Raw genomic sequence first — 26,399 nt, 5'->3', positions numbered from 1 at the left:
GATCACTTAGTTGTTCAGCCTGAGCTTTTTCAAGATATCTGAGCTAGTTCCAAATTGCATAATAGTTTTCAGCGCCAATATCTCCAAGCATATGCCAGAGCAAGTTTGTACACACACCTACACAGAGCAGCATAGTACTCGTATGCAGAAGCAGCGTATCAGAGTGGTGCCACAGCAGAACTAGCACTTCCTGCCTCTCAGGTCTGTAACTGTAACGGCTTAGTCAGTGCTAAATTCGGTTCCTGACACAATGCACCACGGAACACAGCAAAACTCATTGACTATCTCCCAGTGAAAGCCAATGAAATGCGATGACCTAATCTCCTTCTGCCCCTTTGAAACAACCAAACAACAGCTCACATCTGAAAGATGTTTAAAATCATGTGTTGTGAGAGCCAAGTTTCATTTTTACTCTGATACTTCCAACACAAAATCAGATTAAGTATCCTCCCTAAGGGAATCACAGAAACAACAGCAACAGGTTTCCCTCTAACCCTAGTAAGGGTACAACTCTCCTAAAGTCATGGTACTTAAAATTATTTTGGCATCCCAAATTACGACATCCTTAGCTTATACCTTACAACTAGTCTTGGGCATACAAATCTGTATTCTATTCCAAAATCTACTATATCTCCTTGCTTTACCTTCATTAAAGGTAGACTCCTGGATGAAAGATGAGAGCACCAATAGTGCCAAACTCTGGCATCTAGTTATACTGGTTAGTATCTTCGAAATCTCTGTATAATCAATGAAGAGATAAGTGTCTCCAAAAAGCAATTCAGAACATCTATCTCAGCCCCTTTCTCTCAGGCTCATCTCCTCATCCAGCCAGTGAAATGAGACCTAAACGTAGGTGGATGAACAATCCCTGCTGTTTTGGTAAACCTTACGTAAACATAGGGATAAGATTCTTTCATTACAGGACAGCGTTAATTTACAGTCAGTATTACACACAAACAGATTCAGAAAAAAAGTATTCCAAACTGCTTTAAATCATTCTTATGACAAAAATTAGGTACTTGCTAAACAAGCATTTCTCCCAGCAAGTGGAGTCTCTAATCCTTGTTAGATACTGCAAGGCTTTTTTCATGCAATCCTTGCTTATGCTAATGGTACTGCTAATGGTACACAGAATTGGGTCAAAGTGTTTATTCATAATTCATACCTAATCCTAAAGTCCATTCTCAGTCAAAACTCCCTATCAGCCATCGTTTGCAAATTAACATAAGGAGACACATTACATTAAGGTATAGAAGCATCTTTCCAGACAGTATTTTAGATATTTTCAATTAGCCTATACTCAATTCGCAAGATTCTGCCTCATGTTTTTAACACTCTAATACATAAGATACAATCACAGCAAATATGGGAGCTAGTCTCATCTTTCAGGAGGCTTTGGTATGTTTTCTGTTTTAGGCAGTCATCACTGCTTCATCCTACAAGAGGCCTTATTACTACTGTCTTATGATTTATAGCTGAAAGTGTAAGAGATGGTATAATGGTCCTGTGCCAAATTCCCAGGTGGCATATAACATGAGCTATACTGTGTAAGACCTGTAAGTATGACTATATCAGTTTCATCAAAGGGGAAGGAGAGGCAAGAGGAAAAAAAAAAAGGGGGGGGAAACAAGGGAAACAAAAAGAATTCCAAACACTGTACAGGAAATTAGACAGATAATATTTTTGCAGTCTCATAATTTTGAAATAATAGTCATGAATGCTGCCTGGACATTGAAAATGTAACCCCTGGTTAAAAGTAATGATAGGAATTACAGAAATTAGGCCAGGCAGACTTCAGCTTCAAATTAACAGAAGCATAAAGCTCCCTTTATGAGCGTATTTCTCAACTAATGTGTCTTCTGATGTTGTTGTAATGTGCTAGCACTAACCAGTGCAAATGTAGTATTGTTTAAAAGCAGCTCCTGCTAAGTCCCACAATTAGGAATGACTGCAACAGGACTATACTTAGTTTCATTCGAAGATGGTACTTTTTTAAGAATAAAAAAATCTGAAGACATTTTAGATCTGTTAAAATTTAACTTGATTACCTAATATTTAAAAATTCATTAAAAACACAATTTGGATTTATGTGATGCTTTTAGTGAAAAAATTGTTTTGCTTTTGCCTATTTCACTTTTTTAAATAAAATTCATTTAGCATCTTGAGATTTTAATTATAACAAATAACACTAGAAAATACATTTTCTAAAACTTTAATCCCATGTTTATAAGCATGCCAGAGCTTAATGATCAACCATTTAAAAGAAAAATAGCTACAAATCTGAGGCTGGCAGACCTGTAAACAACAACAGCAGAGTGCTTTACCTTCTTGTGATTCTTGTAAACATTTCTGTGGGCAAATCCCTTTCCACAAAGCTTGCATTTATAAGGTTTATCTTCACTGTGTATTATTTTGTGTGCAGTCACTTGATCAAGTCGTTTGAAGGACTTATTGCAAACCTCGCAGGTGTAGGGGCGTTTTTCTGCAGAAAATGAGTGGGGGACATTTAATCTCCTGTTTATACAGGGCGAGAAGATGAAAGGCAGAGACAGTCATCTCCTCAGAGAGATTTCTGCAATTAAGTCAACCCAATTAAGATTAAACCAATTAGAAAGACATCTAATGCCCTTTATGTTAGACAGTTAAGTCACTTCACAAAAGATGAGCCATGGTGTATCTCAAGAAATTGGCACATTCTTTGCAATAATCATTGCTAAAACTAAATTCTGATTAATTAGCTTAAATCAAAAGAGAATGACTTCAAAGAAGAAAACCCTGTTGCCAGATTACAAATGTGAAAGAGGGCATGACAGTTTAAACGTTTTAAAACTTAATTAACAATATACATATTAGCTTCCAAAACCAAAAGTTGCTATGCAAAAAGTCTTTATGCTTCAACTGGTGACTGCAACTTAACTACACTAATGCCCATTCAACAGTGTCAAAAGCAAGCTAAGAGCTTCTGAGATAAAGCTTATGTTATCATACAAAGAGAAACAAATTTTCAGTGTGGACTGATAACAAGAAAATAGTTCAATTAGCAAGCCCGTGCAGCCATAAAACCTGCATTTTTAAAATGTTAACGTATTTGACAGAACAATGTTTGTGTTTCCATTGTGTTAGTTGATGATTGTAATCACTGGTGAAAGACACAAACGCTAGACTCCAGTGATTAAAAATCCTGGCCAAGCCAATTTGTGTCCTACTGCCAATCCTGCAACAGAAGTCACTACTGCTCATGGTGACCTGTTCTAGCAGAGGACAGGCAAAATGAAACCTTTATGCGCGGCCTACGGAATCGTGTGGAATATGAGCTGCTTTTCTCTGACTGGAAACTCTGTTCTTATGAGTACACTAAAAGTCTAAATGTTTCCCCTTTCATCACAGATCTCTGGTTGACACCTTACCCCAGCTCCCATTCTCTCCTCTTCAACATGAAATTTCATTCCTCAGTCCTTCTCCTTCCCCATAAATCAAGCAGCAACGTTTTCCCCCATCCCCATAAAAATGACATACTCTGCACCAGCTAGCATGAAAGCATAGCTTGACAAAGCAGCAATAGGAAGAAGACTACAGCATTACATTTGGATTTTCTAAAGGCTTAAAAACTCAAGTTTTTAGTAGATGAATTTAGTAGAAAGTAGATGGTTTCTCTTTGGAACCTGAGATCAGCTTGAACAGCCCAGGACAATGCAGAATACATCAAGCCTTCTATAAGAAGATAATTTGGATAAAAATTTAGTATACATGAAATACATATACATATATATATGCACACATACACATAGAATTGTCTGGTTTTTTGTACTTTACCTGAGTGAGTTATCATATGGCGTTTTAGTTGATTAGCTGAAATAAATTTCTTGTCACATTCCTGACATTCAAAGATCTCATGAACCTGCAAAATATGTTTAATGAAAATTAAACGTGTCCCAAACAAGATCACAGTTCTTATATACGCAGAAATTCTCTAACATATTCTAATCATTTCTTAGCTAGTAGCTATATTAATACGCATGAACATATTGTGATTTCTCCTCTATTACACTCCTGCTGAACAACAAGGTGTCTCAAAAAGTAAATATTCATAATTCCAAACAAAAATATATCACTAAAACACTATTCAGAAACAAAACTTATGCAAATTCATAATATCAGATTCTTTTAAAATATCATTAATATGGAAACATAAAACAGAAGTATCTTTTGGGAACATTTTGTTCAGATAAATAAGATGATACAAGTAAAAATAATAACAAAATAACTACCTTGTAAGAGCTGTAGTATTTTCAAAAACAAGTACTATCAAGTTCTATTAAGATTTATCTCTGCTCATAAAACAAAATCTAATTAACTGTTGTTGTGATTTTAAAACAAATTATACTCCATCAAACCACGTAAGGACACTTTTATTCAGAATTTAACAGGTCTTGATTTCATGCAATTCAGTGCATTTCCACTTCTAGATAAAACATGTACACATAAAGCTTACACGTGAATGCAACAACCTGGATAGATACCAGTGCAGCTATCAACTATATGCCCTTCTTGGCGATATCTACTGTGAATTAGAAATATGGCAAAAATCACATTCCTAACAAAAGTCAAGGTGAACATAACTACGTTAGCAATAGCAATTATTTTACTGTTATCATTATTTAACCTGGGAAAAAGAGACAATTCGCATGGCAATGGAACTTTGTAGGATGTCACACTCTTTCCAGAGTGAGACAAGACATCACTACATTTCAATTACTGTTTCTTTTAGCTCAAAGGTTTTTGAAAGTAAGACAACACACGGGCAGTATTCTTTCTCAAACTGCAAACACAGTAAAAATAAGCAGGATTTCCAACATCACATTACAAGTCATCAAGGACAGAATGTCTTCCATAGTTAGACGCAGAGTTAAGAATTGCAACTTCTGATATCCAGTTGAAAAAACAAAACATCCTGTGTTATTTATTCTTTGCAAAAAAACATAACTTACATACATTGCTCAAGCACATATCCTGACTACGATTCACCTCCTCCTCCATATTACCTTTGTTTTCTGCAGCCTCAACTCAGCCTAGTCACAGTACAACTGGATATCAGCCTTTTGGAACTGCAACCTTAGACTGTCAAACTACCAAGCAGAGTTGATGCTTCATAAAGTGTTTGTGGAGAGTGCTGCAGACTATATACAAGAATCTAGCAGCTAAAAAACATTATCACCAAAGGTTCAACACCACACACTAATGTAAGAAATATTTGTGGACACTACAATAAAAGCATTCAACTAGAGACTTAAACACCTAAACAATAACAACAACAAAGCCCCAAAAGAATCCCCATGACAATTTTGTCTCACGACTTCTGCTCCTCTGCATTTTTGTGCTGCCACTCCCAAACCAACTTTAAAGCAAATTACATGTTTCAATAAACTAAAGAGAGGTTATGGCATTTCTTAAAGCCTCTCCACACTTGTACACTTTTGACAGTCATGCTTAGCCAAATGCCTAACCAGAATCAGGTGCTAAAAATGTTCAAATTAAGATCAATCATTCTAAATACCATGTTTACCCAGCTTCATTTCAGATTAATTTCTTCAATATGCATAAACAATCTACCCCTCTATCCTTTCTCAATGATCTTGATTTTCACTTAAATATATGACTGAAGTTTATATAATTCAGCTACCAACTACTATCAGAATTTCCCCTACTCCAATTATTTGAAGTAACTTTTCAGTTATTAAGTCTAACATTTGATGTATCAAAACACAGGTTGTGCTTTAATTCTATACAATCATCTGACTTCAATTTATGCATATTGCTTATGAAAAAGCCTCATTTGATTTACCTGCATTCAGATACAGGCTTGTGTGCATGTGCATTAGATAGGAACAGCTATCAAACATATATTCTATAACTGGCACTCTAGTAATAAAAATATGGCAAAGATTATGAACAAACATATTTGAAACTTTTAACTTTAATGAAACTTTTCAAGTAACACATTTTATGAGTACAGCATGCAAATTCATTCAGTTTGGAGCATCAAAGACAAGAGCTTGCATAATAATTTATTTCTCTTACAAAATTATCCCCATTAGGGGGCTGTAGCCATTATCAACATAAACTTCAGTTACATGAAAGTTAGAACATACTTATAATTATTTCATAGGACTTTGAAGAGCTACAACTTCAGATAACGATTTGCTAAATAACCAGCACCTAAAAAAAGATCGATGTATGTTCAGATAACTATACTCCTTCATTTAAAGGACTGACCATCTTAAAATCTTCAGGACTTCTATTAAAAAGCAAAAGGTCATTAAAAAAATTTGGGGGGTGAAATAGACCTAAAACTTCTAAGATACAAGACACTCCTAATCACCTTTTCCAACAAACTAGTTTGAACTTCACTCTTCCACTCCAAGAACTTGATCAGACTGTGCATGTTGGAAGGGAGTGTTTCAGAAGAGCAAGGATATCAGAATATTGTATCCAACCAAAATTAATCAATGATTTTGACAATTTAAGGATGATATTTGAAATTTGATTTCTCTTACATTTCTGTGGCTATCATAGTGACCAGGACAAATGAATGTTACACAGTAATACAAAAAGTTGCCTAGTATTGAACAAAAAGTTGCAGAATACTACCCAGGAACACCTAGAACTGGCAGGTGAGCATAGATGATGCTTAAGACTAGCTCATCTCACTACAGTTTTACAGGAAGTCCCTCTTTATAACAAAGGGAGAACAGTAAATTGAGAAGGAATCAATAAACTTTCATAAACAAAATCTCAGCCTCTTTGATAAAGTAACAAGTAGAATCCTTCTTGGTTCTGATGTTACTGCTCCAGCAGACTGCTCCAGCATGCTCTATTAAAAAAAAAAAAAAAAAAAAAAAAAAAAAAAAAAAAAAACAACACTTTTTTCTTTGTTAAAAAAAGCCACTGCCATTCTGAGATATATTAACAGATTTTTCTTCTGTAAAACACAGGACAACCATTCCACTCTACTTGGTGCTACTAAGGGCCCAGTTAAGCAATGCTGCTCTGATCTGGGCAGCAGACTTCAAGCACATAGATGAACTGGAGAGAATCAGTAGGAGGAAATGCTTAAAGAAAGAAATAGTAGTTTGAAAAAAAAAGAGATGCACGAAGGAAGACTGAGGTAATTGTGTTTATACAGTCTAGGAAAGACAAAGGGAGTTCATAACAATTTTGCAATATGCTAATGTGTTATAAAGAAGACAGTGATTATTTTTTTCCTTGACATTCTCTATGATAGGACAAAGAGCAATTGACTCAATTTGCAGTAAAGATTGAAGCAGGACATCAGAAAAACACCCTAACAAAACCCTAACTAAAAAGCACATTCAAAAAACCATAGCAGTACTAAACTTGGAAGTCAGAATTCAAAATGATAGCTACAGAAGTAGTAGAACTTTATTCAGTGGAACTTTTCACAAGATGAGACAGCATGTATCTAGGGTGATTTGGGTACATACTTGCTCCCCTCTGTGAAACAGAAAACCTTCTGAGGTCTCTCCAGTCCTACATTTATTTGAATTCATCATGATAAAGAAAAAAAAACAGCAGGTGGTGCCAGCAAAGGTACGTGTGGTAAAAGAAACAAGTTAGAAAATGATAAGACTAATGAAGATGATGATAGCAGAGTTAAATTGTGAATGGCTAAGAAAGGGCTTGTATTTATAAATTTAAAGCAAAAGCAATATACAAGACCTGAAAAGCAAATAATCTGTTTAAATCAAAAATGAAAAGAAGGTTCCAGGTCTAAATAACAAACTCACAGAGAAAGAAGATAAACAGGATGGCAACAGGGGAGATTGAGACAGGTATTTACTCTATGACAGGACTGCCAGCTTTTCCTGTCTCTGCTTTCCTACTGCTCATGATTATGTTCTGTTATCTCATATACCTGACCTTCCTAGTTCTATTTTTTTTTACATTGGCATTTTTGGCTTCTCTCTTTCCTTCCTGTTTCATCTATTTCTTTCTTACTCTTTCCCCACCCAGTCTAAATATTTTTGGTGATGTTGGTGATTGCTTCCTGCCTCCCCTCGCCTCCAAAAGCACAACAGTTCAAACTTTCAGAAAGCATGAATCCTACATGCAAGTTCCTTCACTTTCTGATGTAGATCTGCGAATCTGGAACACCTATTTTCTGGAAATTTTACAGGAAGAACCACGCAAGAAGAAGAAATAAAGTTTTATGCATAAAATGTTTAAAGTGGCTCTTAATGTAAGTATCTATCTACCAATCAATGCCACTGGTAAAGCCTGCTAATTTGTGTCCTAGTGTCTGCACAGAATGGCAACTCCTGACACAAAACAAACATTGTTATAAAATGGACACACTTACAAACCATGGTATTTTGCATTTTCAGAAGTCATCGCAAGGTGTGCTGATGTTTAAGAACTGTGATAAACTGTAGCAAGGCATACTATGGTTTTATCTACCGATTAACAAAGCATAGACCTGTTAGCCAAGAAATGCAGGGCATTTTATTACAAGCAAGGAAAAAGAAAGAAAAAGGAGGGGCCCCATCACTCCCTTCACAACATCATGTTTTAATTGATAACATCTATATCCTCACTGGATTCAGGTTATAACCAGGGTATTATTAAAGACTCACAGTCTGACAAACAGTACAATGTAGGTTTTTGTAAAAACAGATCTCCCGGGTTTTAGTGATTTATCAAATTAATCTTGCAGGGACTTCCTTTGGGTAAAATGGATTCAGAATCACATACTTACAGTGTATCTGTATCTCTATATAACCCCTCTTCTTTCCAATAGCTGCTTTTCAAACTGTTAACTCTCCCTGTTCTACTTATAAAAGATTATGTACAAAACAGGAAGGAAAAAAAACAATGAAATTTTCATGCTTGGGAGCCAATTTCTATACTACTACATAACTAAATTGCAAACAACATCCTTACTGTTAAATTACAAAGTATTAAGAAAGACTGACTACATTTTGTACATAAACTGAAGGCTCATGAATCGTACATTGAATTTGTACATGAATTGAAGGCTATTTTACTGTCTGTATTATCATATAACACACTTTTACATTTAGCTTACTATTTAACGATGCAGGTGAAGAACAGCAGGCTTACCATGGGAATGCAAAAATGATACAAAACCATTTTTAGACTTGGTAAAAGATGTCCTAAAATTACAGGAAGATTTTTGGTTTAAATAACTGTGATTACAAAAATAAATTCGCATAGTAAAAGACATTGGCTTTCTAAGCATAAAAAAAGACTGCCCAAAGTTCAGCATTACATCAACTTTCAAGTGACCGAGGCACCAGTGTCTTGCATCTTAGTGAAGTCAAAACCTGCTGTGAATTAGCCTTCATCTTACTGACCTTTCGATGCTCTTGGAGATTGGTTGCTGAGGAACATTTCTTATTGCACACTGAACACATCAGCTTTTTCCTAGAATTTCCTGAAACAGACACAAAATACAGGCAACATTTTAAAAAGGAAGTGCTAAGAAGGAATCTAAATATTTCCACTGAGTTCATGATATTTTCACAGGTCACTTGACTGACACAGAATTTTTATATTTGTACCCCATCTTCAAAGTATTGGATATCAGGACTTCTCTGTGGGTGACCAATAAACCAGTTACTGATGGAACGTAAATCAAGAAAAGCACAGCAACAAAGAAAGCAAACCTTAAAATAGATATTATCACATTAGCAATCAATTCTGAAGAGCACAATTCACTTGAACACTAAGAAAAATTAACTTTAGAACTAAATAGTTTATTTCATCCAGAAGCCAATACATCTGTATCTTCAAAAACATCACAAAAGAGGTTTAACAGAATCATTCCTGACAGGAATTAGTGCAGCAATGACAAAAAAAAAAAAAAAAAAAAAAAAATCCCATACTGAAGTCAAGAACACTGCTTCTCATTTTTCTTTATTTAGAAAGCATGAAGCATTCAAATGTATAAAAGAACATACCATTAATACTCTTTTAATTGAATAAGATAGGAAATTTGTATTAGCACCAGATGAAGAACTCAAATCTATCCTATAATGTAAATTACAAATTAAGCTGAAGGTCAGCTACTGGATGTATTTTCCTTCCTCTTCATAGATGCTTTCAAAAGTGACAAAGCATTTAATTGGGTTTGTCTGTTATTTACTATGGTTTCAAATCCATTTTAGTATCCTACAAAGCTATTTTATTAGCAGCAAAAACACCACTAACCTAATTCTCTTGTTTATAACTACATGTCCACGCAAGATATTTCCTTGCTTCTGTAAAGGACACTCATATCACACTAAAAAGGGACATAAAGCCAAAAAGGAGACAAGTATTGCTTAGTCAAAGCGAAAAGGAAATATGGAACATAAAACTCATGAGATTGCTTCCAGCTCAATATTTCAAACTCAGAGCACCCTGCTTTTGCATTCCTGCTTTTGCTCTCCTAAAGAATTAATATTTATGTTGATTCTGGTTACTTGGTTCTCCAGTTTTTTTCTTGGGGGTAATTTTTTTTTCCTCTGAAAAAAGGCCTGGCTTTATTTTGTTCTTCCCTCAAAAATATTAAATTTAATTAAATAATGTTAACAACAATCCTTCTCCATTTATCTATGTTAGTACTAAAAATAGTCCTTTAAGATCTCATGTGCTACTTTAGATTGTAAATTACAACATATATATACATAGAGACAGAGAGAGAGAAAATAACCATACAAAGATGGTTAACGAGGATGGTCTTGAGACCTCTCAAGTGAAGATGTCTCAAGAAAGTACATAGTGCACTCAGCACTTCGGTGCACGAAGTAGAAAAGAGGCAAACCTGATAACTGTGACTGCAACAAGTCAGTTTGTGTGCCAAATTCTCACTCACAGACATAATCAAAAGGAAATCACTGAGTGGCTCCTGAGACTGGCAAAGGAAAAGTTTTCCAGGACCATGAGCAATTGCCCCGAGCAAGAGGTCTGGTTTTCCTAGCTCCTTTACATGCAGCTAAGTAGACCTGCTTACTCAGATCTCTGCTCATTTAAGAACACCAATGCTATGCTTTATTACATCTTGTTAGTTAGCACACAATGTGAGCAGATCAGCCACTTTATATTCCTTTGGTTTCTAGCATAGAAGGTAAAAAATTAGGGGGGGGTGTGCTAATTTCAGTTATATTAAGTTTCCTTCCAATTGGTGCTTCTTCCATTTATTGATGCCAAGAGAGTGTACCCAAGCATAAACACTGCAATTCCAGAAAGAGCCTTTAATGCAAATGCAAACATTGTTGCTTTTGTAAAAGTAATTTCTTAGGCAAAGGCATTACCTTTCAAGTGGCACTGGTAAGAAAACTTACTTAAATACCTTATTTCTTGTCATAATATATCTTATCAAAATAAAACTCTGTGTTAAAAATTCTAGGAAAATATGTAACTACATTTTGCTAAAAGATGTTGAAATGACTTCTAATCTCAAATGACCCATAGAGGCCTGTAACTAAACACACAAACATTTCTTAGCCCTCAGGGACTACATTTAGAAAAACATGTCTTAATCTTCAGTGTTTCCATCTGCTGAAGACTGAGTAGGATAAAACTAAAGCAGCTAAGCTAGAAAGTAAAGGCTACGTATTTCATAGTGATATACCACAGCTCATTGTAAATGGAGAAACTTGTATAGAATGTTATTACTTTCTAGACCATCTTAATAAGTGCACAGTTTTACTTCCAAATCAAGAATGGTATTTCCAATAAACATTTTGTACAAAGATATGAAAGAATCTAACATACTAAGATTAAGAAAATATAGGATTTCCAAGAGTTTGAATGTCAACTCAGTACATTCAGCTTAGGTCGTACTGTCACAATAGATTGGAGGAGTAAAAAAAAAAAATAATCTTGAGGAAAGCTGCCCATGTATAGTGAGCAGGCTGTGAAAGCAGCATGCAAAATATTCTTCTTACTACAGCATAGCCAGTCAATCAGTTCTTCAGTATTTAGATTTGTAGCAGAAAAAAGTGCTTGACCTCACATCTGCATTTGCTGTTTTAAAATTCATGATAAGCACTGACATATAATTATATACGTGTAAATATAGAAATACACTCAATACTTTAATATACCAAAGGATTAATGACAGCTTTTCAGAGGAGAGGGAGGTGGCAGTGAATATTAAGTCTGATGATCTCTCTATGCCTCTGTTCATAGCTTCGTGTAATGGGCAATACACATAAGAATCCCTTTCACTTTCCCTTGCCAGGTAACGCAGGTTATGAAGGAATTCTAGAAGTGTCCCTCAACTACACTAGGTTGTTTTCCTTCCTGCACTAATACTAGCTGTGATTTGTATGGCTTCCACAGGGCAAAATAAAAGCTCTGCTCATTCCGCAGGCAGGAAAAATCATATCCTTCATGTGTCTACTCCCAACCATGCTTGCAGTGGTCATACCAGAGTGGAAATAAAGCAACTAGTGGATTATCTGGTCTGGCTTTCTGCACAAGAGGCTATAGAATTTCATGCAATATTCTCATCAAGCCTAATTATTTGTGAAGTGTGTCTTCCAAAAAGACATCCCATTGTGCCCTGAAAATACCAAAAGATCAAGAACTCACCACTTCCTGCGGCAGTCAGCGCCAACAGAATTTTCCTCACTACTGAAATGCTGTGCTTTATCTATTACTTGTCTAGTTTAAGCATCTTTGGATTCCTATTACATCTTCTGCAGTAGACCAATGAGTCATCTCGTATACAGTAATTTCTCCCTAGGGGAGATGGAACACTTACTCTTGTAGTTAGTTACTTCTTGATTTTCTTTTTGATACAAATAAATCCATTAAAAAGGAAAACAAAGAGGATGTACATAATCAGATTTTTGTTTGTTTGTTTGTTCTCTTTTTGAAGAAATATTAAACTGTTTCTTACCACTGTGAACATTTTCCTTATGCTTTTTCAGGGCGTCCTTACTCTTGAACCTCTTCCCACAGCTATCTGCCTTGCATATGAATCTGGCATCTCCTCTGCATGCCTCTTTGTGCTGTTCATAACTATATGGGATAACCAGCAAAGAAAAACAATACATGAAGAAATACCTGCAGAAATCAAATACAAAGCAAGCACTCTGAGCTTAACACATGCTACAGTGCAGAATTCCAAGGCCATCTCATGCATTACTTACAGCAAATAGGAATGAAAGCATTTGACTTCTTTCACTGTTAGGATTCACATAAACTAACAAGCTTGAAAGCTAACATGCAAAGGGAGGCCAGCAATGATATGACAGCAGTCCAGTAACTCAGACACAAAACCTCGATTCTGAGCTGAAGGAAGTATTGCAAACAGAGCACTGAAAACTTCTGGAAGAGTCTCCTGGGTTGATATTCTCTGTGCACTGAAGTACACTGAAAATAAAAATAGTAATAATAAGGAAACATTCTGCAATTTACACAGGACTGCAGTAGCTAAAAATGTAGATTCAGTTCTACCAATATTTTAGTAAATAAGCAATCTATTTAATGCTTGAAGTATCCTGGAATTTAGTAGGACTAATCACAAGCATAAACAGCAACAGTTGGGGTCATACTACTGTATTCTTCATCAGATAAATTTTGCATTATGTAAAGATGTATCTCACTAGCCATACAGCACAAATCCAAATCCTACCACAGACTAGAAGAAACAAATATATTTTCAACAGAAAATATTTTATTACCATCACTAAATACTTCTCTGTAACATAGTTTTATTTTATTTATTATCATGAAAGAACACAGAGCTTATAAAGAGCTGATATTTTTAGGACTGATAATGTTATTCAAATATAAGAAACTGTTGCTGTAATAAATTTCTGTCTTAATTGCATTCTATGCAACGTGAATCTGTTCCTTCCTGATATGACAGAGTTAGATATATTACTTTTCATTATGCATAGTACTGCATTTAATCTGTTTAGTTACAAGCACAAAATATATAAACAAAAAATGAAATCAATTATATTTTCCTATGAAAGTATACAGAAAAGTATATGGCTTTAAAGACTATTGCAATTCTGCAATGACACCCACAGCTAGAGTGCTATTTCCTAAGTTACCAAATAATCCACTAATACAGACCAATGGTTCTGCACCAAACAGAATCACAAAATGGGTAAGGTTTGAAGTGACCTCTGGAAATCATCTAGTCCAACATCTCTGCTCAAACAGGATCACCTAGAGCATGTTAGACAGGGTTGCATCCAGGCAGGTTCCAGAGAAGGAGACTCCACAACCTCTCTGGGCAACCTGTTCCGATGCTCTGTCACTCTCATAGTAAAGAAATTCCTCCCTATATTCAGGTGGAACTTCCTGTGGTTCAGTTTGTGCCCACTGCCTCTAGTCTTTTCGCATGGGACTGCTGAAAAGAGTTTAGCCCCATTCCCTTGACACCCTCCCTTTCGATACTTAACAATAGCTCTGACCTTCTCTACAATGTATGATTTAAAAAGACAAAATATTTGTTGCATTTTTGTGATTCAAACTGAGGTGTCCAAGAAATACAGGAAGTCAACATGTTAAAAAGATGAATGTAATGAACAAATTACAAGTGACTAATTCAAACAGTAAAGGTAGTGGAATTTGTTGTACTTCTCATCTTCTTAAATATTATGGAGCAGGTTCAAATACACAGGCAAAAGCTAAAATTGTGATTTATCCAGAAGAAATTAATAATTTAAAGGATCACTGAAGCATTTTTGTTCCTACTCACTGTCTCTGTAGAGCTTGTTTGACAGGGAATTTCTTTCCACAGTTTCGGCACTTAAATTCCTTCTCTTCACTGGGTTTTTGGTGCAATGTCTGAAGATGTTCAGCTAGGATCTCCTGGCTGGCAAAACTGGATTCACAGTTTGGGCATGCATGGTCCTCTTTACAGCTGAGGGGATCTGCATGATTAAAGGAGAAGGAGAAACCAGTGGGGGAATAGTATAGTTAACATTAACAGATATTCTCTGCCAAAAACAGATTATGCAAAATGGCATCATAAAATTCATGACAGACTGTCTCTCCATGGATTATCCACACAAAATGCCAGCAGGTAAAGGATAAATATTTAATGCTAATACTTTAAGCAAACCATGCTCTTTCTTACTAATGGCGTCTCAACAACAATAAAGAGTTCTCAAGTACATTTCTGTCCACAGGTATGTCTGTGCAATCTTACTCTCTTCAACAGCTGTTTTAAGACATCTTGATACACAACAAAGAAGTTGACTCTCATGCTGTTAGGCAGACTATGCAATGATAGCAGAGGTAGAGAGCAGCATCAGCATAGACTGCTTAGATACAGCACAGAGATACTTGTCTGCATCAGTGATTTTAAACTCACTTTGAACAGGGATGAAAAACAGAAGTACATTACATGCAAATACTGTTATAAGCAGAGACAAAAGCTTCAGATAAACAATCTTTTCATTCGAAGTAACTGCCTCACATTTCAAGTTTAGAGAAAAATAATTTTTGTAAAGTTATTGCTAAATAGATTTTCTAAAAGAAAAAGCAAATATAGAATACAAACATAGCTTAGCATAATCACTATCACTTCCTAGAATGGCACAGTATTACAACCAAATCAAGGTTCCAAGAGAGGAGTACAAGTTAATGAGTACAAGTTTGCAAATCATCCAACTATTACAAGACACTCGGAGCAAATCCTGAAGTTCATATAAGGAATCTTCTATATTAAGATATTAAAAGGAAAATTGACATTATTTAGTACCTCTTAGCAACGTTCCAGCTGAAAAAGCATTAGATTAATCATTGAAGGAGAGTAGTGCCCACTCTGGTTTTAGGGTATGACACTGTGGCCTGAAGCAGTGGGCAACAGATGTACCACACTTCCTCTAAACAAGCAAGTTCAGAGTCACCACACACCGTAACTTCTCAGCCACATGACCCAGCCTGCATATATCCCCCTCTGTCAGAGAAGCCACTCTGTTGCAGTACCCAGACGCCATTTGCTATAGACTTACATTACCTAGAAAACGTTTCTTCTTCCTAAAGGAAGGTGTTTCGTTAACTGAAAATAATTATACCACGTTATATATGTAAAAACTTGGCTCATTTCCATTACCTTCATGCCTTGAATCACTTTTTCTTACAGAAAGAAGTACACTTACAGCCTTGCATATTTCTGAAATCACCTTTTCTCCTTTCTTATGTACGAATACTAAATGTGGTAGTCTCTGGTCAACACATACCACACAGGACTTGACAGATTTTTCTTTTTAATCTTACTAGCCAATCTGCAGCATTGTATTTTCAATTGTGTCACAGTTTTAATGTGGAGATCTTCTGCACTTCCATGACCCTGTGAGCATCAGACTGAGTTTTACTACTGCCTCAGGAGGGGTAGAAGATATACTGTTATTTCTTCTTTTCAAATAGCCTATCTTGCTGTGTTAATTACCAACAGTTTTATCGAAAATGGATGCAGAGTATTAAGATGGATATGATTTAGGATGTTAGTCTAAACTGATCATCCCAGCTATAAATTCACCACAGCAATTCAGGTCACCTGTCTTTTCTTAGGCACCTTACCTTAGGATTGGCTGAACTGCTTTATGGAAAGGTTTACTTTTCATCACATATGACAGAGAGAACCTACCTCTCTCAGATCAAAAACCTAGCTTTCATAAGGCAAGTCAGATGAGATAAAATCCATCATTAGTTTCAAAATTAATGATAACTTGTTAGAAAATGTAGGCTCACTCACTGACTCTCAGTAACTGACAGGAGTTGCTTTCCCATACTAGGCAAAAGGAACCTCAACCCAAAGCAAATCAGTGAGATACAAAGTCATACAAGAGCTCAAACTACACTTGAGAACCCTTCCAATTCCCCAGACCCATAAAGTTGGTGTTCTCTTTCTTCATTATTACTTTTAACTTCTCAATTTATCTTATTTTTCGCATATTGCTCACCTGCACTTTTTTCACCAACTGGCTGCACTTCTTTATTGCTGCTACTGTCTTCATCTTCCTGGATAACAGTGACTTCTTCCTCCTCCTGTTCCTCCTCTTCCATGTCACTGTCCAAGTAGCCGATCAGAAGTTCTGTGTCTGTTTCAATATCTTCCACAGCCAGATAGAAAATGTTTTCCCCTTCCTGTTGCAAAAAGTAGAATGATTGTAAGTATGAATGACTGAATGTATGACAAAATGACTGTATGAATGACTGAGTGTGAATGAATGACTATATCAGAAAACAAAGTCTAGAGCTAAATTTGGAACCCTGAACTAATACTAGCCCTCAACTATGGAAGGGCTGGCTCTACTCCAAAGGGAGCAAAAAGTTGGAACAGCCCTTTTAAGACTTCTTTCCAATGTGGCTGCACTGATAAAGTACCCTTGTATTCTAGTATTCTGGAAACATATCCTCCGCCTCACCTGTGAGGCATGTAGCCTAGACCAAGGATGAGGCGGTGTTAAGGTACTCCCCTCATGGCACTCCCTGCCTGACGAGAACATCAGAGCTGGAAAATGAAACATTCAAATATTAGAAAAATAACAGAAGTTAGGTAACCAATAAGTTAACCTTAGCTCTGTCCCCTATTGGCTGCATGGCTTACATCTTGTTGGGAGGTGGGAAGATTTTTTGTTTTGTTTTGATTTTTCCTTAGAAGATTCACAGACTTCTTCATGAACAGATTTTCAGCCCTGATCAGCACCTTCACTACCAAGTTGACAGGCACCTCTCTATAAAACGTATTTAAATTTCAAAGGCCTCTGAAGGTTTAAATCAGTGCAGATATATAGATTCACAGAAGGTAGAGGATACAGCCCAGATCCCGCATGAGAAGACAGAGTAGGGAACAATAAGGCCCAAAACCTTTACCACAGTGAATAAATAAGCTTCCAAATAGATACACTAGCTAACAACTTTGTATTTGAAAATGTTTTATTAAAATTACTGGGGGGAGGGAAGGAAGCTATTTAACAAAAGCAGTTGTCTCCTAAGCTGACATATAGAGCTGCTTTTTTTTGCCATACGTGAAACAAGTGGTTTGGGTACTACCCAAAGCACCAAAAGCAGACTCATGTTTACATAATAAAGACTTCCAAGTACTGTCATAAATCTTAAAGCTTATCTGATTAACATCCAGGAAAGTTAATTGAAGCTTCTTTACAGCACAGCTAGCCATATATTTTGTAACAAGCTTCATAGCACAAGGATAAGATAATGATTTTTAATTTTTGTAATATACTAAGATTAATTTAAACTGTCAACAAAGATGCAGTATTCTTCACACTTTGGAAGGTCTGTAATGTATTACACAAGTTACTGTCACACAACAGTGAAACCTACTTAATTCAACAGACTCAGCAGCAGCTGCAGCCTTCAAAGACCCACCTCTTTTCTGTTCTTATCTCAATGACAGCATTTGAAAACAAAACTAATTATATATTTTCTTCAAGATATACTCTGCAGTCCAGGTAACTATCAGCATGCCATCCTAACTTTTGCTTACATCTGAGAGTTGCTATTTTTCATATGCCTCTCTCAAGAGTTTCAGAGAACTTTAATTTACTACAGTCTAAATTCAAACCAAATCATCTGCAACTCCTTTCTTTACAACCTTATTCTACAAACTAAGGCAACCTCATGCTACCATGTAGAAGCAAATAGCTAATACAGGTTTGGAAAAAAAAAAAAGATTGAGTATATCACATAAAGTTTCAAACTTATTGAAGAGCCAAATAGTGTACCTTTGAATTAGTTTACACATGACATCTTACAGTGCACAGTAAATCTGGAGGAGCAACAACCCGTTCAGGCTATTCCCTGAAGGTTCATCTAGACCAAGTACATGTATCCCAACAGCCAATCTCTTATCAACACTACTGCATCTTCACCATCTCTACACTTCTCCATGTACACTCAGGGCATATCTCATATCTCCTTCTGCCAAAAGGTATCCTGGTTCTTTCCCATCTGTGTGCTTTTAGTTCATAATAAGACTAATGGAAAAAGTACTATTTTTTCTTACTAATGGCGTCTCAACAACAATAAAGAGTTCTCAAGTACATTTCTGTCCACAGGTATGTCTGTGCAATCTTACTCTCTTCAACAGCTGTTTTAAGACATCTTGATACACAACAAAGAAGTTGACTCTCATGCTGTTAGGCAGACTATGCAATGATAGCAGAGGTAGAGAGCAGCATCAGCATAGACTGCTTAGATACAGCACAGAGATACTTGTCTGCATCAGTGATTTTAAAAAAAGGGCCCCCAATGTTTCATTGATCCTAGCAGTATTTTCATTGAAAAGGGTTTATTTTGGATTCCAATCCAAACTAAAACAGTTCAAGCACATTCCTCTCCTCTATGGCTAATTCATCCGGCTTTTCCAGTTATGTTAATTGTCAGGTATTCAGAACACTAATTAGTCCAGTTATACACCCACTGCTGCAGCTCCGCAGGCAGCCTTTTCAGTGAAACAAACTGAAGTGATCCAGAAACCACATATAAAGAAATTTAAACCTTCCCCTCCACCCATGGTCAGTACCTGCATGAAGTACATTTATCTACACGTCTAAAGACACAGACACGGTTAATATATTAAATTATCCGAAAGATTTTTTTTTACTAACCCTCGCATTCACTAAGAACACATCTGCAGCTGTTCTGTCTGCCCATCTAGTTAGGCCATACTGGTCATTTGTTAACAGTGTTCATTTGCTGCGGGCCACAACGGTCCTTAGGGGGGAAATTCATAGTGCTGCTTTGCATCAGGACTTCTCTTCCACCTTCCCTTGCCCTATTCCTAGTTTGCTATTCCACATTGTTTCTCTCACCCCCTTCCTTGATTGTCTCCCTTTACACTGTGGGTCATTGACCCTTCCAGCAATATGGTTTTCTTGTTCAAATAAATCTTGCTGTTCCATTTTTGTTCAGCTACAAGTATTTCTCCCATTCAGACTCCTGCCTCTTCCATACAGCTACACACCTTCATGCATATGCTCTGGGAGACAGGAGGTTGACAGAGAACATGGGCCAAGGAGTATTGACAGCCCATCACAAGGTCAGAAGGGCACAAACCCTCTGAATACACTGTTTCATCCATAAACTTGAGACAGATAGGTGAGTTCTGAAAGCTGAAAAGACAGGAGGAAGATGAAGCAGATAATCTTGTCTTACTTGATGAGGAAACAGATGGCTTTTCCATCCTCCATGGCTTAGCTGGCTCCAACTAGGCCATCCTAATCCTCACCAAGTTTCCTCCTGAAGTAACAGCCTTTGTTCTTAAAGCCCTCATCTGGTTTCCCTCCACCCGTGGTTTCCTGATAGCAAGCAAACTCTGCAGCCTACTTGTTTTCCTGCCAGCTCTCCTTCGCTTGCTTTCCAAGCAAGCATACAATTCCCCCTTCTCAATGAGCTTTGCCTTCAGCTCCAAAGTGCCATCTTCAAGTCCAGTAAGGGCAGTAACCACTATCCAGGAAATTTATGGGGATATCATGGGGTGTGTGGCAGGAGAAGACAAAACCACCAGCTCTGGCACAAGAAAGGTCAAAAAGTGCATGCAGTGCCAGGAAAGTCAATATCAAAATAAAGATGTCTTCTCAAGAGTGAAAATAGATCAGCTGCCATTGGGTGTGAACGAGTGAAGCAAGTTAGTCTTCCAGTGTGCAGCTGGGGACCGAGTGACTCCTGCTTCTCCAAGCAAGGAAGGAGAAATAGAGGACAAAAAACCTGGGAGAAGCTCTTCTGTTTTCACAATAGTTCTGTACATTGGAAAAGGCACCATCAACTAATCTACTCCTATATTACTTGTTAAGGTAAAAAACTTTAAGATGTGAACCTGAATTAAACAGAATACTAGGTTAAATTAGTATGGTAATTCCAACATTCCCCTCACATCTTTATGCTATACCGCAGTTTTTAGTGATAGCTTCTGGAGAAAGGTAGAATACTTTTCCAGCTGAATATTCAGTACTCTGATAGATTTCCTTCTTCTTTGTTTGCAGTTATTATCTTATATTACATCAGAAGTCATTGCTTTCAGTCTTCCATCTGCAGCAGAAGGCATTTTACCACAGTAATAATGCTACCTACCAAATCATGCAGTTAAACTCCTTGGGAATTTGAACGATGTGTACACTAGCCATACAAACGAGAGCTAGTTGAATTCTTTTTCTTTCAAAAACCGTTCCCCCTATTCCTTACTGTACAATTTAAGTTTAGTGCACATTTTCCAATCTTTCAGCTCAAAAATTAAATACTTTCAGTTTCTCTCATCCTTATTTTGCACCCCTGCTTCCTTTATTTTCCAGCTAGTGAAAAAGAGAAACAAGTAGCAAAAAAGAAACATTAATAAAATATATAGAGAGAGAACTTATTTTAAAATTTTGTTATCTTCTCAGGATCTTGATCTTTAAGTCAAAAAAAAATCCTTCCTGAAAATGTATGTTTTTTACCTTACAAAATTCAGCATCATGCAAAAAGACTGAAGATGAATTCCACATACAGGAACAGGTTCTACTTTTGACTTGGAAGTTTCGACAATCAGGCCTGAAAAATTTAGTTTCTTTCTTGTTAGTAATATGTACAAGCTATCTGACAGGAATATAGTACACCTCTTGTGGACTCATCACAGCCACTTCCCATTTGTAAGATCACTTTTGCATGCCACCATCCATTTTCCAAATATGCCACTCTTTTAGAAATACCTTGCAGACATTTTAACCTACTGCCACAACTGCATATACTGCCATGACAACAGGGCTTTTGATAGGAAATCTGGACCATGCAAGAGAGTGAGAGTGCAAAAAATGTAATTCCAGCGAGATCACAATTCCAATGTCTCTATGAAAAAGCACGATTTTTTTTTATTCTTCCTCTTGATGAAAGTTTTTGTTGTGAAAAGCAAAAGCCATTTTCTTCCTCCTTCCTGGGGGAGGTTGATGTCAGCAGCATTCTAATAGTGTGTGTTCCGCACATGCCCAGTATGGTACTCCTTCTAGTACTGGAAGTTAATAAATCTGTAATATCCTGAACTGAGATACTGCAACTTAGACACCAGAGATTCTCTTCGAAAATCTGAGGATCCTCATTCAGAGGCTCTGTGGAAAATGCAGAGCATCAATTAAAAAAAAAAGGTTTTCTTCCCATTTGCTTAGATTGGAGTAATTTGTTAACATCATTTTTTTCTTATCAATCTTTAGCCCTTCTCATTTAAGTTACACCTTCTTCTCTGATACATACTCTCTTGAACTGTTCTATTACATCCTAGGACAAAACTAGTTAGCGAATACTGCTTTCAGTATGCATCTGTTTCAAAGAATGTTGATCATTTTAGCAGTAATAACAATTCTCATTCCATTCTTTATTTCCAAAACGTGGCAGGAGCAAGCCTGCATTCTTTTCTGCTTTTTGAGAAGGTGAAGTTTTCAATTTCTTTGCCTTCTTCAGCACAAACAAGGAGGAAGCCAACACCGCAGGGATTAGCTTCTGCTTTGGATCTAAATCCCAATTTTCCCCAAAGTTTAAGGATGCCAGAATTTAGTGTTCCACTCCAAATCTATCTTTAATTAAAATGTCATTTTACTGATTTAAGAAAGGCTGGTTTATTAAAACCTAGAAGTATATAGAACATACACAAAAGCTCATACCTGTGACTTCCACTACCAGACAACCATCATGAAAAAGCTTTCAACAGCAATGAACCAATTTGCATGGCACCATACCCTCTAGGAGTTGCCAAGCATCCTCTCCTCTGTAGACTTGCAAGTCCGCACACATGTGGTTGCTCAACACCACCAGGAGCTACTTCCCATACAGAACTGGAATATTTGAAGTTACAAATGGGGGTAGCATGAGAAGGATCTAGTCATCACTCTTTACATCAGCTTAGTGTAAGACAGCCTAAAATCATCAAAAAAAATGTTTTGAATGTTTTTCCTGTAATCTCAGTGCTGACAAGAGGTTTAAAGAATTTCACTCACAGTTCCTAGGTATTACTGATGTTTCTATTGCAAAAATTGAAAGTGCAGCAGGTATAGTTTAAGAAACCTCATGGAGAAAATATGTATTTTATTCTTCAGAAACTTCTCATTTTGAATTCTTCAGTAACAGAGTATCTGAAAAGCACTAATATGTACTTAACAACAAATAAATGTGTATCACCTGGAATTAAATAATTCTTTTTCCTACAAAAAAAATTGAAAAATCAAGCAGATGTTCTCCCTCCTCTGAGCATACAGAGTGCTAACAACTATGGTTGTTTAACTGTGTACATTGAATAACAAGCTAATCTTTCCTTTGTAGTGAGCAAGGCACCAGTAAATTTCAGCAACTCACAAAACTGTGCTGTAATACGTAAATTTGTTAACACAGTTTGTCCTTGCTTTCCCTGTCTTCTCTCCTCAGTCTTGCCTACTAGATGGAGATAGCCCAGTTCCACTACACTAATTATATCGCTGTCTCTCATGCAGTAATCTTCCTCCGTTACATTTGTGAAGTATGACTTTAAATCACTCTATCACTTCACAGTAAATATCTTCTTTCACATTAACTTTTGCTATTTCATTATTTTAATTCACGGTATTCCGAGACACTAGACCATCTCAGTCCGCCTATGAATGCAAGAGCATTTGCATTTAAGGCTCTAGCTGGCCTCAATTCCATTTACAAAACAGTTTTGATCTTACTCACAACAGGATCTTTGTTGTATAGTATCTCCAGCAGAGAGTGTTTAATAAAATTACAACGGACAAATAGATAAACATATGCATTCAGGATTAATGAATATTGAAAATATAATACTCTACTCTAAAAGCCAAAAAAAACCTGCAGGATTTTTTGATATGAGCCATTTCATTTTGATTACAACAAATACAATATATTTTTGCCACATATTAAGAACTATATTTATAAGTAAATTGTTAGAAATGACCCAGGGCAGAAGAGATTACAATTCATACAGATTCATACAGTCTCTGTTAATCCAGGAGTTGTAATTTTATGGCTACATGAAACATAATAGAGGATTAACTCATCCAATTGCTGAACTAAGTTAAAGGAGCCTCCAGTAATTCAGCAAATATTCAGAAAAACAATCAGCACATATACTCCAACATTTCAGTGCATTTTTAGCAGTCACATATCAATAGTACTTACAGAACAGCTGTTAAAAAGACTTCCTGTGTTTTAAGTGAAAGAATATCCAAACATCACCATCACAAATCCATGCTAGAGCTGTGACATAATTCAGAGTTCAGAATGCTCGCCAAAATATCAGCAACAACTTTCACCTGAACTAGCCTTCATTAAGTATGTAATATCACAGCAAAATGCTTCTTAAAAAAAAAAAATCTCATGCACTGTAAGTTCCTTTTCACCACGGGAAGCATTTTGTACAAGACCTAAGTATGATCTTTGGATATAATTAACCTGTGATGAACTATTCATATTTTCCAGCCAATCTCAAGATATGGTTTACTTTATTTATGTACACACATTTACATTCACTTCATCTTCTCTTAAACAGAATGCCACACATTAGGTAGCAAACAGTGAACTGATGATCATAATCTTGTATCCAAAATAAAGTGATTGATGTTTATCACTACCACAGTAACACAATCAGATTTGGAGGTGTTCTCAGAGTAGACCAAAATGTTCCCATTGCAGTGTTTGGAGACTGGAAAGAAAATTAGTGGGAAAGGGGATTAGTCATATTAGTACTAGTGAGAAGGAAGGAGGGAGTCACTTAGCTTCCATTCACATTTTTGTATACATAAAATCTCATAGAAATTTCAAAAGGGTAACTGTTAATCACACAACTAGTGTTAAGTTCTTAAGCATTCTTTGACTTAGAACAAGCAGGGGATCCTTCTGTGGTTTACTTTATTTTAGTTGGTTTGCTAAAAGAATAGCAGAGCTTTAGGATTTACATCTCAATCTATTAACATGGGATCAAACCCTGCAAAGACCTATGGGCACATTTATCTTCACTTAACACAAGTAGAACCTATTCATATTACGTGTAATTAAATACATATATGTATGTATATTCGTGCATGCATAGCATGAAGATCACTCACAATTTGGTGATTATTGATCATACTAAAATAAAAAGAGAGAGAGTTTAGTAAATCCTTGTTTGTTTTCTGAAGTTTGCCTTTCCTATACCTTTCATTATTTTGTACATGCCAATCACGTTGACTCTATTTTTCCTTTTAATTTATTCAGTCTTTTTTCTACAGAAGCTTTTATAGGACTCTAACATTCTTGCCATTTTTTTAAACCATCTGGTAATTCCACTTTGATCCTTTATAAAGCATGCAAAAAGCACTAAGCACATGTTAAGTAAGGAATAATATTATGCAATACAATTATATTAATAGTTTAATATCTTAATATTTTCATTTCTTTATTTAAATAATTGTTTTCATTATCTGGGAGAAAAAAAAAAAGAAAATCTAGCACACACTGGATATTCCATTAAAAATTCTATGCAGAAGTTCAGGTCATTTTACTACTTTTATTTAAAAGGCAATAATAAACATGAATTGTTCACACTTCTCCCTCTTGTGAACCTTTGTATTTGCTACCACTGACTGTAATTTGCTATCACACTTCATATTCACTGACAACAATACGCATTTGACTAATGCCAAGGACTCCTAATCACATACCAGGTCTTTTGCATATTTGGTACTGTAAGAAGGACAAAATATTCCTCCAGAGAACTTAGCAGTTAAGCCTTGATATAACAGAGAGATAAAGACACCAGGAAAAACACACAGAAATAATTGTGTGGGCAGTGGTCAGAGTAAATTAATCATTGACTTGTCATAGACATTCTGGAAAAGCATAATGAAGCAGTCATTCATTCAGTGTTGACAAGAGCTTTTGTTGCAGTGCACGCTCTTTCTTATCTGTTATTTGAAATTCATGTGTAGCCAGATATGAAGACCTAAAGAGTCTGAATTAAAGATAACATCCTAGAATGCAGGCCCAAGGGATAAGCTAATGCTGATGCTGTCCATAATGAGCTGAAACAGGGGCCAACAACAGTAACAGGGTCAAGGAAAGAGTATTAGTTACTACACTGCAGTCAGGTTCAGCCAGCAGTCTCTGATGGGATGTCAGAAATAGGCAAAGGTTTAATTTTCAAATAGACAGATTTGTCTGGAAGAAAGTAGTGGTTCCCAGGCTTCTACAGAGATCACCCTTGATCAGCAATGCAATTCTCACTTATGTGGGATTAGAAATTATCTGACTGTGAAACTGAGCTGTTGAGAATAAATATGCAGATAACTCATTTCTTTCATAAACTCTGAAAGCACAGTAGTTAAAACTAAAGAAGTATCATCATCTTTGTCGCTGTTCTGCAAAGTCACAGAATGCTTACAGAAAAC

The 26,399-nt window shown here is 36.2% G+C and overlaps 1 protein-coding gene across 2 annotated transcripts in view; it reads right to left on the bottom strand.

Moving 5' to 3' along the window:
• The window catches only part of PRDM5 (PR/SET domain 5), a 94,203-nt gene that overhangs the window by 48,618 nt on the left and 19,186 nt on the right, over positions 1-26,399 (bottom strand). The window contains exons 4-10 of one of the 2 annotated variants that reach the window (XM_062574803.1): positions 16,959-17,142; positions 14,747-14,921; positions 13,312-13,404; positions 12,929-13,050; positions 9,393-9,472; positions 3,814-3,898; positions 2,325-2,482 (exon numbers count right to left, since the gene is read on the bottom strand). In XM_062574803.1, the coding sequence (XP_062430787.1) occupies positions 2,325-2,482; positions 3,814-3,898; positions 9,393-9,472; positions 12,929-13,050; positions 13,312-13,404; positions 14,747-14,921; positions 16,959-17,142 (897 nt within the window). The remainder of the gene's footprint in view (positions 1-2,324; positions 2,483-3,813; positions 3,899-9,392; positions 9,473-12,928; positions 13,051-13,311; positions 13,405-14,746; positions 14,922-16,958; positions 17,143-26,399) is intronic. The other variant, XM_062574804.1, reaches the window with a different exon arrangement.

The sequence above is a fragment of the Rhea pennata genome, chromosome 4 (genome assembly GCF_028389875.1).
Source record: "Rhea pennata isolate bPtePen1 chromosome 4, bPtePen1.pri, whole genome shotgun sequence".
Taxonomy (NCBI): Eukaryota; Metazoa; Chordata; class Aves; order Rheiformes; family Rheidae; genus Rhea; species Rhea pennata.
The sequence above is the reverse complement of the archived record's forward strand: the minus strand, read 5'-3'. Positions and strand labels throughout refer to the sequence as shown.